Source organism: Contarinia nasturtii, unplaced genomic scaffold (assembly GCF_009176525.2).
Source record: "Contarinia nasturtii isolate CC-2019 unplaced genomic scaffold, AAFC_CNas_1.1 Cnas_scaffold_1182, whole genome shotgun sequence".
Classification (NCBI taxonomy): Eukaryota; Metazoa; Arthropoda; class Insecta; order Diptera; family Cecidomyiidae; genus Contarinia; species Contarinia nasturtii.
In genome coordinates, this window is record NW_022198526.1 from 1,899,028 (window position 1) to 1,911,484 (window position 12,457).

At 34.5% G+C, this 12,457-nt stretch overlaps 1 protein-coding gene across 1 annotated transcript in view; it reads right to left on the bottom strand.

Moving 5' to 3' along the window:
* Positions 1–11,396, bottom strand: part of LOC116344828 (slo-interacting protein 1) — a 58,342-nt gene extending 46,946 nt beyond the window's left edge. Inside the window, exons 1-2 of the mRNA XM_031773612.1 lie at positions 11,235–11,396; positions 5,906–6,762 (exon numbers count right to left, since the gene is read on the bottom strand). Coding sequence (XP_031629472.1) covers positions 5,906–5,935 — 30 coding nt within the window. The 5' untranslated portion in view covers positions 5,936–6,762; positions 11,235–11,396. The remainder of the gene's footprint in view (positions 1–5,905; positions 6,763–11,234) is intronic.
* Between the last annotated feature and the right edge of the window lie 1,061 nt (positions 11,397–12,457).

Genomic DNA, 12,457 nt, shown 5'->3' on the forward strand with positions numbered 1-12,457 from the left:
AGACTCTTCGTGGCAGACGAAAAATCCGAGGTTAGATGCCAGGGTGGGTGTACATATAAAGTTTTAAACAACTCGAAGGAAAAGTTGTGATAGCGTTTGCATACAACTGAATTTTAATGTGATTTATGTGGTTTTGGCGTACCGAAAATTTCCATGGACGATTTCAACACTTGGATTACTAGAATCAGTAGATTGGATTTGAAAAGAAAAAAAAACTTAACCACGATTAGAAATGAAAATCACACGATAGTCTTAATGCAGGATGCGTGTTATTTCGATCGTGACACTGATATGCTGTGATGTAGAGTCTTGCTCTCTCTCTCTCTCTCTCTCTCTCTGTCTGTCTCGATGTGACAGCCCTAGTCTCTGCCAAAACGACCACAAATAGTTTAAATGCGTTTCCATATTTTTCGACAACGTCGAAACCAACAACGATGGACAAGTGAATGCTAGATTCATGTGTGTCGAACGTTTATTTGAAAATAAAACCAACCCAATTTTCATCAGTCTGTGAAAGGCTTGGAAAATTATCCGAACCAAAGTGACACAATACGAAAATTTTATTTCGAATTCAAAATGTGATTGCAAACCGATACAATGGCTATCGTTATGTAAAATAGAGTATAAACGATTCAACATATAAAGCTACTGATGAAATTTGTGTGCTTGTTATCGTTGTCGACAACGTCGTTGTTGTTGTGTTTTTTTTTTGTAAATATACACACGAAAACGAAGCTGTGTTGAAAATTTAATTATTGTCAATTCATGCTGTGCTGACGTGACATAAGATAAGTTTTGTATTAAACCCATAAACGCAGTACACAGCAATGGCTGCAATATTGTACATGGTACGTGTATTCGTTGGCCAAACTATGGTGTTGTAGCGTACACATTGTATTTAATACAAACAAAGATAATGGAAATCCAAATAAAATGCCAACACGAGCAAAAACTTGGTAGTATAGTGATTTTCACGGAGAGAAAGTCAAAGACGAGTCTCGCGCGCGCACATTTATTAACCTCCCCTCCTAATCAGCAAAACGTTTTTTTTTTTTTTTCATTTAAAAGACATGGGAAATGTAGAAGATATTGGGTGATTGCCATCAGAACTCATGCCGATTATCGTAAATGTGAATTAACATTAATTTAGACAACGCGCGGATTGTCTACAATAGTCCACAATACCAGCATAACCGACAATTTCTCATTTCAATTTTTATTTTTCGATTATTTAGCGCCGCAGGATAATCAAACAAATAAAAGAGTCATTTGAATATTGTGGCGTTGTGTTGACAAACATTTCGAACGCCTACAAAATTATGTAGCCCAGCGAATGAGCCTATTAAAGCTGATTGCACCCATTAAGAGAATCGATGATTATTGTCGCAACAAAAACCAACTGTGCCGTGCAATAATCTCTCTTCTCTTTCACAACATATATACAATATTATGTTACATGTTCATATTACGGAGAGTTTTGTTGCGCTTTGAATATTATAAAACACTCAAATCAAACTGGCGAAAAGTTATTTGCATTTTGAATTTGTATGCGTGCGCGCGGTAATCAAACATTTGGTTCAACGGTTTTATGTGTGTGAAATGTTTTATTAGAAAGTGTCAGTTTGTGGTTTCTGTCAGCGATAGCACAACACAGATAATCTGTTTGTAAAATTTCGTTAAATGGTGAAATTTGCATGAAGCAATCCGGGGTGGTAAATCACAGAGCGATTGTATTGTCGATTTGTGCGGTTGTGGCCGGGTAAATTTCAAGTTTCAAGTCATTTTATTGGCCATTCGCCGATGAAAGTTTATTCGAAACGATTACGAAAAATAAATGTCTCATTACATTCAGATGTATTTTACAAATGAACGGATTTTCCAAAGGTTTTTGTCGATGGTGTGTGTTGTCAACACCCAAACGGTTTCAATAGTGTGGAAGAAATATATGGAGAATTATTTAACGCTTTCTTCTGTTCTTTATTACCTAAACGCAGTTAATTTATCAAAATTGTAATGATTGCGCATCAACCGCAGAGAGAATTTATATTATGAGCATACTTTGTCTTTTGGCAACATTAAATAGTTATACACCATGTGTAGACATACTGCATTTCACCCGTCGTATTACTGGTGCGGACGGAGAGTGTATCAAACAAGCTAATGATTTAACATAGTTCTTCAAATTACTATCTAGTTCCACATTCTACACAATATATGGCTAAAGGAAATGCGAAGCAATGAATCTCACAGGCTGTATTTATAAATATTCATCTTGACGAACGCATATTTGTTCATATGGAGTTGTCGAATGTGCGTACACATGTCTTCACAGTTTAAACGGTAAACTCAATAATACAGTGAAGCACAGACTGTAGACATATGTACATCATATTTTCAATGTATAGTTCATCAGCACTTGTGTTTGCTTGTATTGATGATTTCGATCTTATTTTATTTGGAAAATTGGCGTTGCGTTCATTCGTCTATTTGCACAAAGCACTGTATGGAAAAATAAAGAGCATTTCGTTTGAATGATTACATTCGTACATAAAGAAATTTATTAAATAAACACAATATGTTCAAACAGTCATTGACGATGTGAGAGAGCGCAGCACGAAAAAATCTTTTGAAAAATTACACAAAATAAAATCCCGATTGGCGATGAAAAATGGTACATTTCGATGGAAATAATGATAATAATAATAATGGCATCGAAGTATAAAATCGACTGCGTCAAAATAGAAATTGTGCCCAGCAGATTGAGGTGAAAGGGGAAAAGGATCAGAAGAGAACGTACAAGGGCAATTGAAAAACCGATGGTCCTGGTAATGCGTATTTAAAAAGTCAAAAACTCTCTCGATTAAAAGCCACGACTCACACATTTTTATAATGAAAGGCCATTGAGATTGCGTTGAAGCATAGCGTAATGCACCGATTTGCGTTGAGTTCAAATGAAGAGATTTTATATTATCGATTTGACTGTTTTTAAATATTGAGCATCTGAAATAATGAACACGACGCCAACAATGTGGAAAAAATGAGCACCACACCGAACACAATAAAAAAAGCATTTAAATGTAAACTAAATCGTCGACAAAGGCCATGCATAGCATCACTGTTCAATGGTACTTTCAATTTTTTCCCCGATCCCTTTGCGCTGTTCATTCTGTGTTTGCGCTGTACTTGGAAATTGTCGAATATTTATTTCACGAATTTACTACTTAGCTGTTTACATAGTGCGTTCATGTTGTTCCTTTCGTTATGTATTACGAGCGCTGCGTCTGTTATTCTAAATTTGGTTAATTTTGAAATGAACACAAGCACATATAACAAAAAAAGTCACACAAATAGACAAAGAGTGCGCAGTTCGTGGTGAATGGAGTGTGTTTAACAGTAGAAACACACGATTGAATTTTACAGTTCATTCTTTTGTCAAATCGTATTCGTTTTGTGCAAAGAAACAGGTTCAAACAAAGAACGTTCCAAAGACGTCATGGAAATTTCTTATCCTTCTGTTTGTTGTTCGTTTCATTTTTACAGCTATTTTATATCGTTTTCTTTTCTTTGTCTCAACAGTCATAAAAATGTGTGCTGGAGAAAATCACAATGAAGCATTTGTCGATCTACTTTTTTTATATGTGCACAATTTATATTTTTGTGGCACAGCACGATCGAAACAATTTTCGCAGAAGCAACATGCTTCAAAAAAAAAGACCAACCAATGAAGATTATGTGTACAAAAAAATACAAGAAAACAAATATGAAGAAAAAAAATTCGATTTTTTCTCCCTATTTTCCATTTAACCTCTGCCTTTCCCAGGCGATGTGTTCCATTCCATTTACTTCACGTCTTCGCAATAATGCGTTCTCAAGAAAGTTTTGTGAACAAACGCAGTTCGATGTTCCTTCTGCGGTTGTATTAGTAGATATTGGCGTCTATCACCATGAAATGAAAATGAAGAAGTGATCAAATGGAATAGACGCACAGTTTGAGGTGAAAATGTGAAAAGACGCAAAAAACGCAAAATAGTATACACACGCCAGGCGAAAGATTATCAGTGAAATTATGCTATTCACGGTTATCAATGGTTTGTGCACGCTTTGATGGCGACGACTTCTAACATTGAAAATGTATATAAGGTGCCAACGAGATTATGACAGGCAAAAATGAAATGACGGCCGAAAGTCAAGTGAATTCGCATTGAAGCACAGTTGGTTGTGATTGAATGTGACATAGCGACCCATTTAGTTATTCCCATGCTGGTTTTGTTCGTGTTAGAACCGTGCCAAAGCAGCTGTATTAAATTTCGAAAAAAATATGTAATATAAAACTTCAATTATCCTTTGTTGTACGCCTATTTCGGTCGTATATTGAAGAGATATTATATTTCTAGCATTACCCAGAGAGAGAGAGAGAGAGAGAGAGAGAGAGAGAGAGAAAACGAAATACTGTGAATAAATGACAGATTCTGTCACGTACAATATGCAAAATATTCTAAAATGCTTCAGTATATAAACTATAATATATTGCAGCCGTCATCCATCGTCGACCATTCACATCTCTTCTCAAAGTGAATCATCACCATCATCAGAATAGGCGATTCTATTTTTATTCAAATTTGTTCATCGACAAAGTATGCAGGTGGTGGGCATGGACACACACACACAACCACTTGAGCTTGGTTGAAGATGATCAACGACATACATAAATCACGTTACTTTTATTCGAGGATTTTTCGCCAGACCATAATTAACAACAACAAATCACATTTAATGCCAACAATACATTTCAACAATTACAATTTATTTTCGTGTTATTGTTCGGCGCTCATATTTCTCACCCCCGATGGAAAAAAAGTGTTTTTTGTTAGAATATTATTGTAACGAATTTTGGTATATTTTGTGTAATAATGACAGCCGAACACGATGTCGTATTTCATTTTCTGTCAATCAAAATGAGGCGCAGAATCAATAGAACAGTAACATGTTTGAATACGAGCCGCTCTCAGCCCCTTTATATATGTTAAACATGAAATTACAGAAGGCTGCCTCATGGGACTAATTTAATAACCGATAGGGAGATAATCCATCACATATTTTTTGGAAAATAGATTTATGGTAGGCTGATAATTTTGAATTTATATGCTTTCGTACCGCAACTTGATTGTGTACACGTTGTGTCTCGATTTATTTACTTTCGGCTTCGTTTTGGTAGACAAGAACATTATCTCGATATCTGTGTACTTATCTTCTTTAGACGAAACTGAATTTGCTGATTTCTTTTTCTGAACAAAAGTCGTAATTTCACATTCATATTCACATTTTCTCTTTAAATTGAGAAAGAAATGCAAAGAAAATGAAAACATGTAAGCAACATATAACAAAAATTGGACGCAAGCAATGAACGACAGTGAGTTTCAATGTGGAAAGAAATCTCGAGACAAGCAAGTAGCTTGGATTTTTTTAGGCAACACATGGTTTAATCTGAAGCGCTGCTTAAAATACTTTTGTGAACAGATTCACGAGCATTCAAGTTTGAAAATAATAATAATAATAAGCGAAAAAAGCGATAACATTTCTGAAATAATGTCATATCACACATGATAAGATAGCTCAACGTTGTTTGAAATAAAATATATTATTTTTCTTCGAGTATCCCATCATTAAACATAATAATCAATTTAACCAACACCAAATACGAAGTCATAAATCAAACGAGTGTTGTATTTCGTTGCAAGAGTCTGTCACTGTTACGTTACAACAAAAAAAATTAAATAAATAAAGCCAGGACATTCAAATAAATGGATGGGCTTGGAAAAGGGGTTCAATTACACATTTGGTTATATTAAAATCCATGGTGATGTTCTGTCAAAGAAATAAAACCCTTTTAATTTATATTACTCACCTTTAAAATAATGAAATTCATTCCGGCCATGGTGAATTGGTTGTGGTTTTGGGTCCGATGGAGATCACAAGAAATTACAATTATTTTCTTAAATCGCTGGTAGAGTTGACCGAATACATAAAAACCAAATCAGTTTTTCGCATAAATTCCGTACTTTTCCGAGCAGTTGATCACTCAATTGTGTAGCCGGTTGCGTTGGTTTTCCTCGTTTTGTTCTCCGGTTGTTTTCTGTTTTCTTCTCTCTCTTTTTTTTGTTCGATTTTATTTGAGATTTGTACAACACAAATTTATTTCCCTCCGTATTTCGGAGCGTTTGTTGAATTGCATTCCACTTGTGTGTTGCAGTTAGCAGTATTGTGTTTTTCTTCTTTTTTCTTTCTCTCTGTTGTGCCAAAGCGTGTTCCCTCTATTCGTTATTAATATTACGGTTGGTACTGCTATCCTATTTTCCCTTTTTTGCATTTATATTTTGCGAATCTCGTTTTTCGAGACTTGTTGTTGTTGTTGTTTTTTGCACTTCTTTTGTGAATGCGCACGGACGCATGCATAAAATGCAAACGGTCCGTATGAATAGATTGTTAGTGTGTATATTACTCTCTCGAGGTTATTTATATTTGCAATTAACGATAAAATATCGTTTGATGCTTGTAGAGCAGCCAAGGCGTCACTTTTACAGTGTGCATTTTTACTTGAACGCCTTTGTTTTTACCATTGAGAGTTTCAACAATCCATTTGGGGCGGGAGACGCGAACACAAGCACAGAGAATGAATCAAGTATTCCATACGCGTTCTATATTCTTGGGTTCAAAGCACTAAACGATGTTCACCAACAACGAAAAAAAATAAAGCGAAAAATGCTGCAAAATATGAAGAGAACCAACAACTTTAGTGCAACTGATTTAAATGACTTTTTTTTTTAAATTTAATTCGGGGGCGATACATATATATATTTGGGCACCCAATCGAACACAAATAGACTTATTACTCCATAGACGCTTTTGCCATTCAATTTTAAATATTTGAATGAGTGCTCATTCAGCATATAAAAAAATGAGAATTTCAAATGACTTTAATTATGTTGAGATTGAACAAAACAAGAAACAAGTGATAAAATTGAAAAGTGTATTTCAATATCGGTGTGGTGTGTCCCTTCAAACCAAAATGACAGCGTTTTTTCGTTTAACATTCATTTGTAAATAGTCGACATGGTGCATTGAATGTGTAGTTGATATGTATTCCCATTATGGCGATGTCATGCATGTGGAAAATGCCACCATACCAGTCTTGCACTTTTCACATGAATTGCTTTCGCCGGCGATGATTTATTGATTGTTCGTTCTGGCTTGACTTCCTCTCTTTCTCTCTCTAAATTGCTACAAAATGTCAGTAAAGAGAGAAAAATCGGCTTCAAAAAGAGTCAGAAGCCTATGAATATTGAACAACAAATTCACTTGGTAGCATATGATGTAGAAACTGATTTGCTTCGTTCCGCATTCCACATTAAAACGAAACAACTACTAAAATGAACGGCGAATGTGTTTGCATCAGTCAATACGAAAATCATACCTTGTATTTGTTTTGAATTCTTTGTATATTGACTTTACCGAACCGCACACAAACTTCATCGGAATTGAAATAAAATTTTGAAAACATGTGGCACGCACTTTTGAACACTATAGCACCATATCAAGCAAATACAAACACACAACGAATACTGAATAACAAATCAATTTTAAAATGCAATGCATCAATTGTAACAAATTACGCCGACTACAGTGGCGCGTATCGATATGCTGCCGCATTTTTGTTTCATTTGCATAAATCGCATTCAAATCGATCATGGCTTGGTATTTGTGATACCATTCAACGCAACCATTTGAAATGTAACTCAAATTTCAATGTTCTATTTAAATGTTTGTATGTAGCATTGTGCGTTCAATTCATATGTTCAATGTTTGAACTTCGAATTATTTTCGCATCAATAAAAATCCATATTTCGTTTAAATAGCAGCCCAAATTATATTATAAATTCAAAGTTTTACACGAGAGAAAATCCCCACGTACATCGGATAAAATTTGATTTGGGTGCGTTTAATTAAAATTTCATTTCATAATTGATTTAAGCCGTGGAAACAATGCAGAACAATTGAGTAATGAGCATAAAACTTTGGCACGCATTACATAAAATTCGATTCGATTTTCATAAATATATACGCCGTCGTATCGTATTTGTTTGGTTTGCTGGCCACACTGTATGTACCTCAAAATGTCAATAATATTTTTTCCATGGTCCGGATATGAATGGCGAGTTTGATTTTCAATCAGCGGTTTATCGCGCTGGCACAAAATTTACCGCACTGTTTATTTTATTTAAAGCTAAATTTTATTTGGGCTGATTTTTGGTCAAACTTGCTTACACCAATTGAACCACTTGAATTTTCGAATAGGATTTTCTATTTACGGGCCATAATTCACAGCTTGATGAAATGCAAAAAGCGTAAATGTGATCTATGTCGAAATGTAGATTCGCATACGAAACAAGGCTAAATTGTGTGCAATTTAAATAATATTCTTTACATTTAGAATCAGCATTTAACGAATGACGGGGCATGTATAACTCACCAGCTCAACAAGCTACATTGCATCGCCCGAAATCAAACACATTCCAATGAATCTGATTTCATGCTGATTATGATCAGATAGCGAATGATTTTTCCATAACGATGCTTCAGCGAAATGTGCGAATCAACAATAACAACTATTCGAGTGCACAATTAGTACAGCAATGGAATTGTATTGCATCGTCGCCGCAGGCGTTAAAATTTTATAGCATATAGTATAATGTCTCCATAAACAAAGGTTTTATTTATCTATGCAACAGTATCAATTTGTCTACAAACTGCGAAGCAATTGCATTTAATCGGATGTATGATCCGAGCACAGTTGCGAATGCGGCAATTTCTTGGGCTCCCTGCTTGGATGCTCGTGCATTGTGATTTGAGATCGTTGCCGCGCGCGCGCTTTATTTTTGTTTTCTTTATCTTTTGTTTTCCTTTTTTAGAAATCGCTTGTTATTAATTGTGAATTGGAAGCTCAGTTGATTTTATGTATTTGCCATAAATAAAACGAAAACAACAATCAATTGAACTATTACAGCCATTCATTTGTTCATTTCGTTCCTTTAGTTAGTAGTTCAAAGGCCTTTGTAAATAAGCAATAAAAAAAATGTTTATCGATTTTAATGTTTGCGATTGTGTTAAAGTCAATTTTGAATTGCCATCGGGAATTCCAAATTAGCCTATCAAAAAAATCTACATATTGTTTATCCAATCGGGTCGTTTGATTGCTAGTAGATAAAAAAAAGAAATAATCAAATATCCTTATTTGAATGAATTTTGAACCAATTCAGCTTCAATCATTTTGTTGAAGCTGTAAAAAGAACAAGCATTTCAAATACATTGATCGATCGGAATTCTGTCTGCATAAAAGAATTTTACTCAATTCACGTTTTTCAATATTTCAAGCCTAACAAACTTACGACTCGAACTGGTTACTGATGTGAATGTCAGTGACATCAGTGGCATTACATTTGCTTGAAAGAAAACAAACGCTGCAAATGAGAAGAATTTGCTTTATTATTGCCTGTTTGTCGGTGTGCATTTGTTCACGCGCCAGAATTTATAGATTCTCGTATTTTTTTCTCCTTTTATATTTTACATTTTATTTCTCTCGTTAGGTCGTCGAAACACAAATACAATGTGTTGCATACAATTTTGTTAACCACACGATCCGATGCTCAAGTGTATGTTATTGTACGATTTTCCATTGTGCGTTTATTTTATTTGATTCTTATTATTTGTTATTTAACTTTTAACTCCTTCTTCTTCTTCTTCCTCTTTCTTTTAACACATTTTCTTCGATTGAATTTTGTCGCGTTGGTGCATATGTGTATGTGTTGTCTTCGGATTTGAACGACAAACAGGCCTATGTGATGCGTTTTATTATCGAGTGTAAATGTTTTGAAGGCAATGCATGCATATGTGCGATTCATTCTTCTCGTGTTGATTCTTTTTTTTTCTCGTCTCCTCTCTCTCTCTCTTCTTCACTTCGTTTCTGTTATGGTGTTATGGCTTCTTTTGTTTTGTTCATGTGTGCTTGAATATGTATGTGAGTGGGAATCTGTGCACCACGATTATGATTATTATTATTACTTAACATCGGATCATGTGCACAGAATGAACCGAAAGAAGAAGAAGAGGAAAAAAAAAGAAGAAATTCGACGAGGCAGAGGAGTCTCTGTACGAAGTTAGGCCTTGCTTGTATACCTTTATTTCCTCTTATTTGTTCAGCACACAGGCACAGGCACTCTCGATTCAACACTCGTGCGCGTGGTTTTGTTGTGATTCAGTCTAGACGACGTGGTGTCGCATATTGTGCACACGACCATCATATAAATTCTTCTATTTCATGTTTTTGTCGTAGTCGTCACCATTGCATGTTTCCTTTATCTTCATCATTCGCAAATGCAACCAAACATACAGACACACACATAACGCATACACTTTAACAGAAAAAAAAACCACACAGCGAATAGCTGGTAGCTAAGAAACGACGATAAAATAGATAGAGAATCGTCGAAAAAAAAAAGTTTATAAATGAAAAAAAAAAAAATCTTTTGCCATAGTTTTTTTTCTGCTGCTATAGACATTTTTCCCTTATTCTTTCACTGTTAAAAAAAAGATCGGAACGTTTAAAACTGTACCAGTCAGCAAACGAACTAAATCAAAGCGATCTCATTGGAAAACACTGCATTTGAATGTGTCATCAAATTTCTACAAAATCACTACAGGAAATTCTTTAGCCAGTTTAACACACATACACCAACCACAACTTCGGATGAATGATGTAGAAACGCTCATTTTTCAAAATGTTTTTAAATAATTGGCTTTTTACAAACACAGCAAATGCCAATAAAGACATAAATTATGAATCATTATGGTTTTTGAGGCACTTGGCAAGTCTCTTTCACACTCGCATAGCTGTGCTGCGGTGCTGCTTTGAATGCACTTTTCGAAATAATGAATATATGCACTGAAATCGTATCGTATACGCGCCAACCAATGTGTTGAAAAACTCCTAGAGCGAACCACCTCTGGGTTTTCAAAAACATCTGTTTTCCGTTTTGTAGCTTTCAATCATCTGAATCAAAGTATCAGCAGTTATTTTAAAATTTACATAATTTATCGGCCGATCTATTTGTGTTCGACGACAGTGTTAGAATATGCAATGATGTTCATATTGATAATAATAGTTTATTTCAAAAGATTACCTAATTTGTTTAATTGCAGTTTGCTAAACAAACTCACACAATCGTATAAACACAAATATTTTTGTGCAGTCAATAAGTTATTCTGATGAACTGTTGAATTCGTAAATTAAATTGATAAAATGTTTTCAAACATTCGAAACCAAACAATTGTTTGTTTATTTTCTATACTTTTCACATTGAACACCGGTTCTTTAAAAAAAAAATATTTTTGTAACAATAAAAACATAACATGTACAATTTTATTTTTTGGATTTTACAACTTTTTTTTGGTTTTATTTTGTATAAATTCATCAATTGATTGCATTCACTGAATTTAATAATAAAAAAGTCGTTTCAAAGAAAAACCGTCCACAAAAAGTGAGAATCCGCTATTCTTTTCTTTAAAAATCGGATTTTGAATAACAACACCCACACAATAAATTTTTATTTATTTTCTCTTCATAAATTCTTTTATTGTTTTCATGTGAAAATAAATTTTTTGTTTGTCACACAAATAGTCACACAGCAATCAAGTAATATAATAATTTCCACATTGCCGAAATTTCGATAAAAAATAAATCCATAACAATGGTTTGAATCTCGTAGCTCCGTTCGACTTGCACTTTACATCACGTTCGTACACATCTACGGTCTAAACGAAACTGAAACTGTAGCGGCTGCTATGAAAACACTCTAGCTGCTGCTGCTGCTGCAAAAGACGTGATGTACTGATACGCATATTCGGTGGCGCGCTAAAAGAGATCCAGCAGATAACAATTGAATGGGCCATAGATGGAAAATATTAAAACCGCTCGTGTGATTTGCTAAATGCTAACCTGCACTATAATATTAGACGGTTTTTCTCTATTTCCATACATTCCACAGCCATGGATGCATGGAGAATTTCCTGTGTGTATGTTGTGCGTGTGTGTGTATGTATAAAAATAGTATTTGAATTATTTTTTTTCATTTCTAAGTACATCGATTCTGAACATGGCTCAATGTGTTTTAAAAACCTGTTATTTTGATATTAGATTCTAGGAGTGGTTTGTGTCTTGAATTAAGTACATCTCGGAATTATGATTAATGGAGACGCCAACCATATTGTTTTTATTCTACAGTTTCTTAGTTTTTAGCGACGGCTCGTAACAACATAAATATTGACGCCGTCAAATTGAGCAGCTGTTAAAGTAAAAAAATATCTCGTAATCCTTTAATTAAATCGCAAACAATAACTTACACTT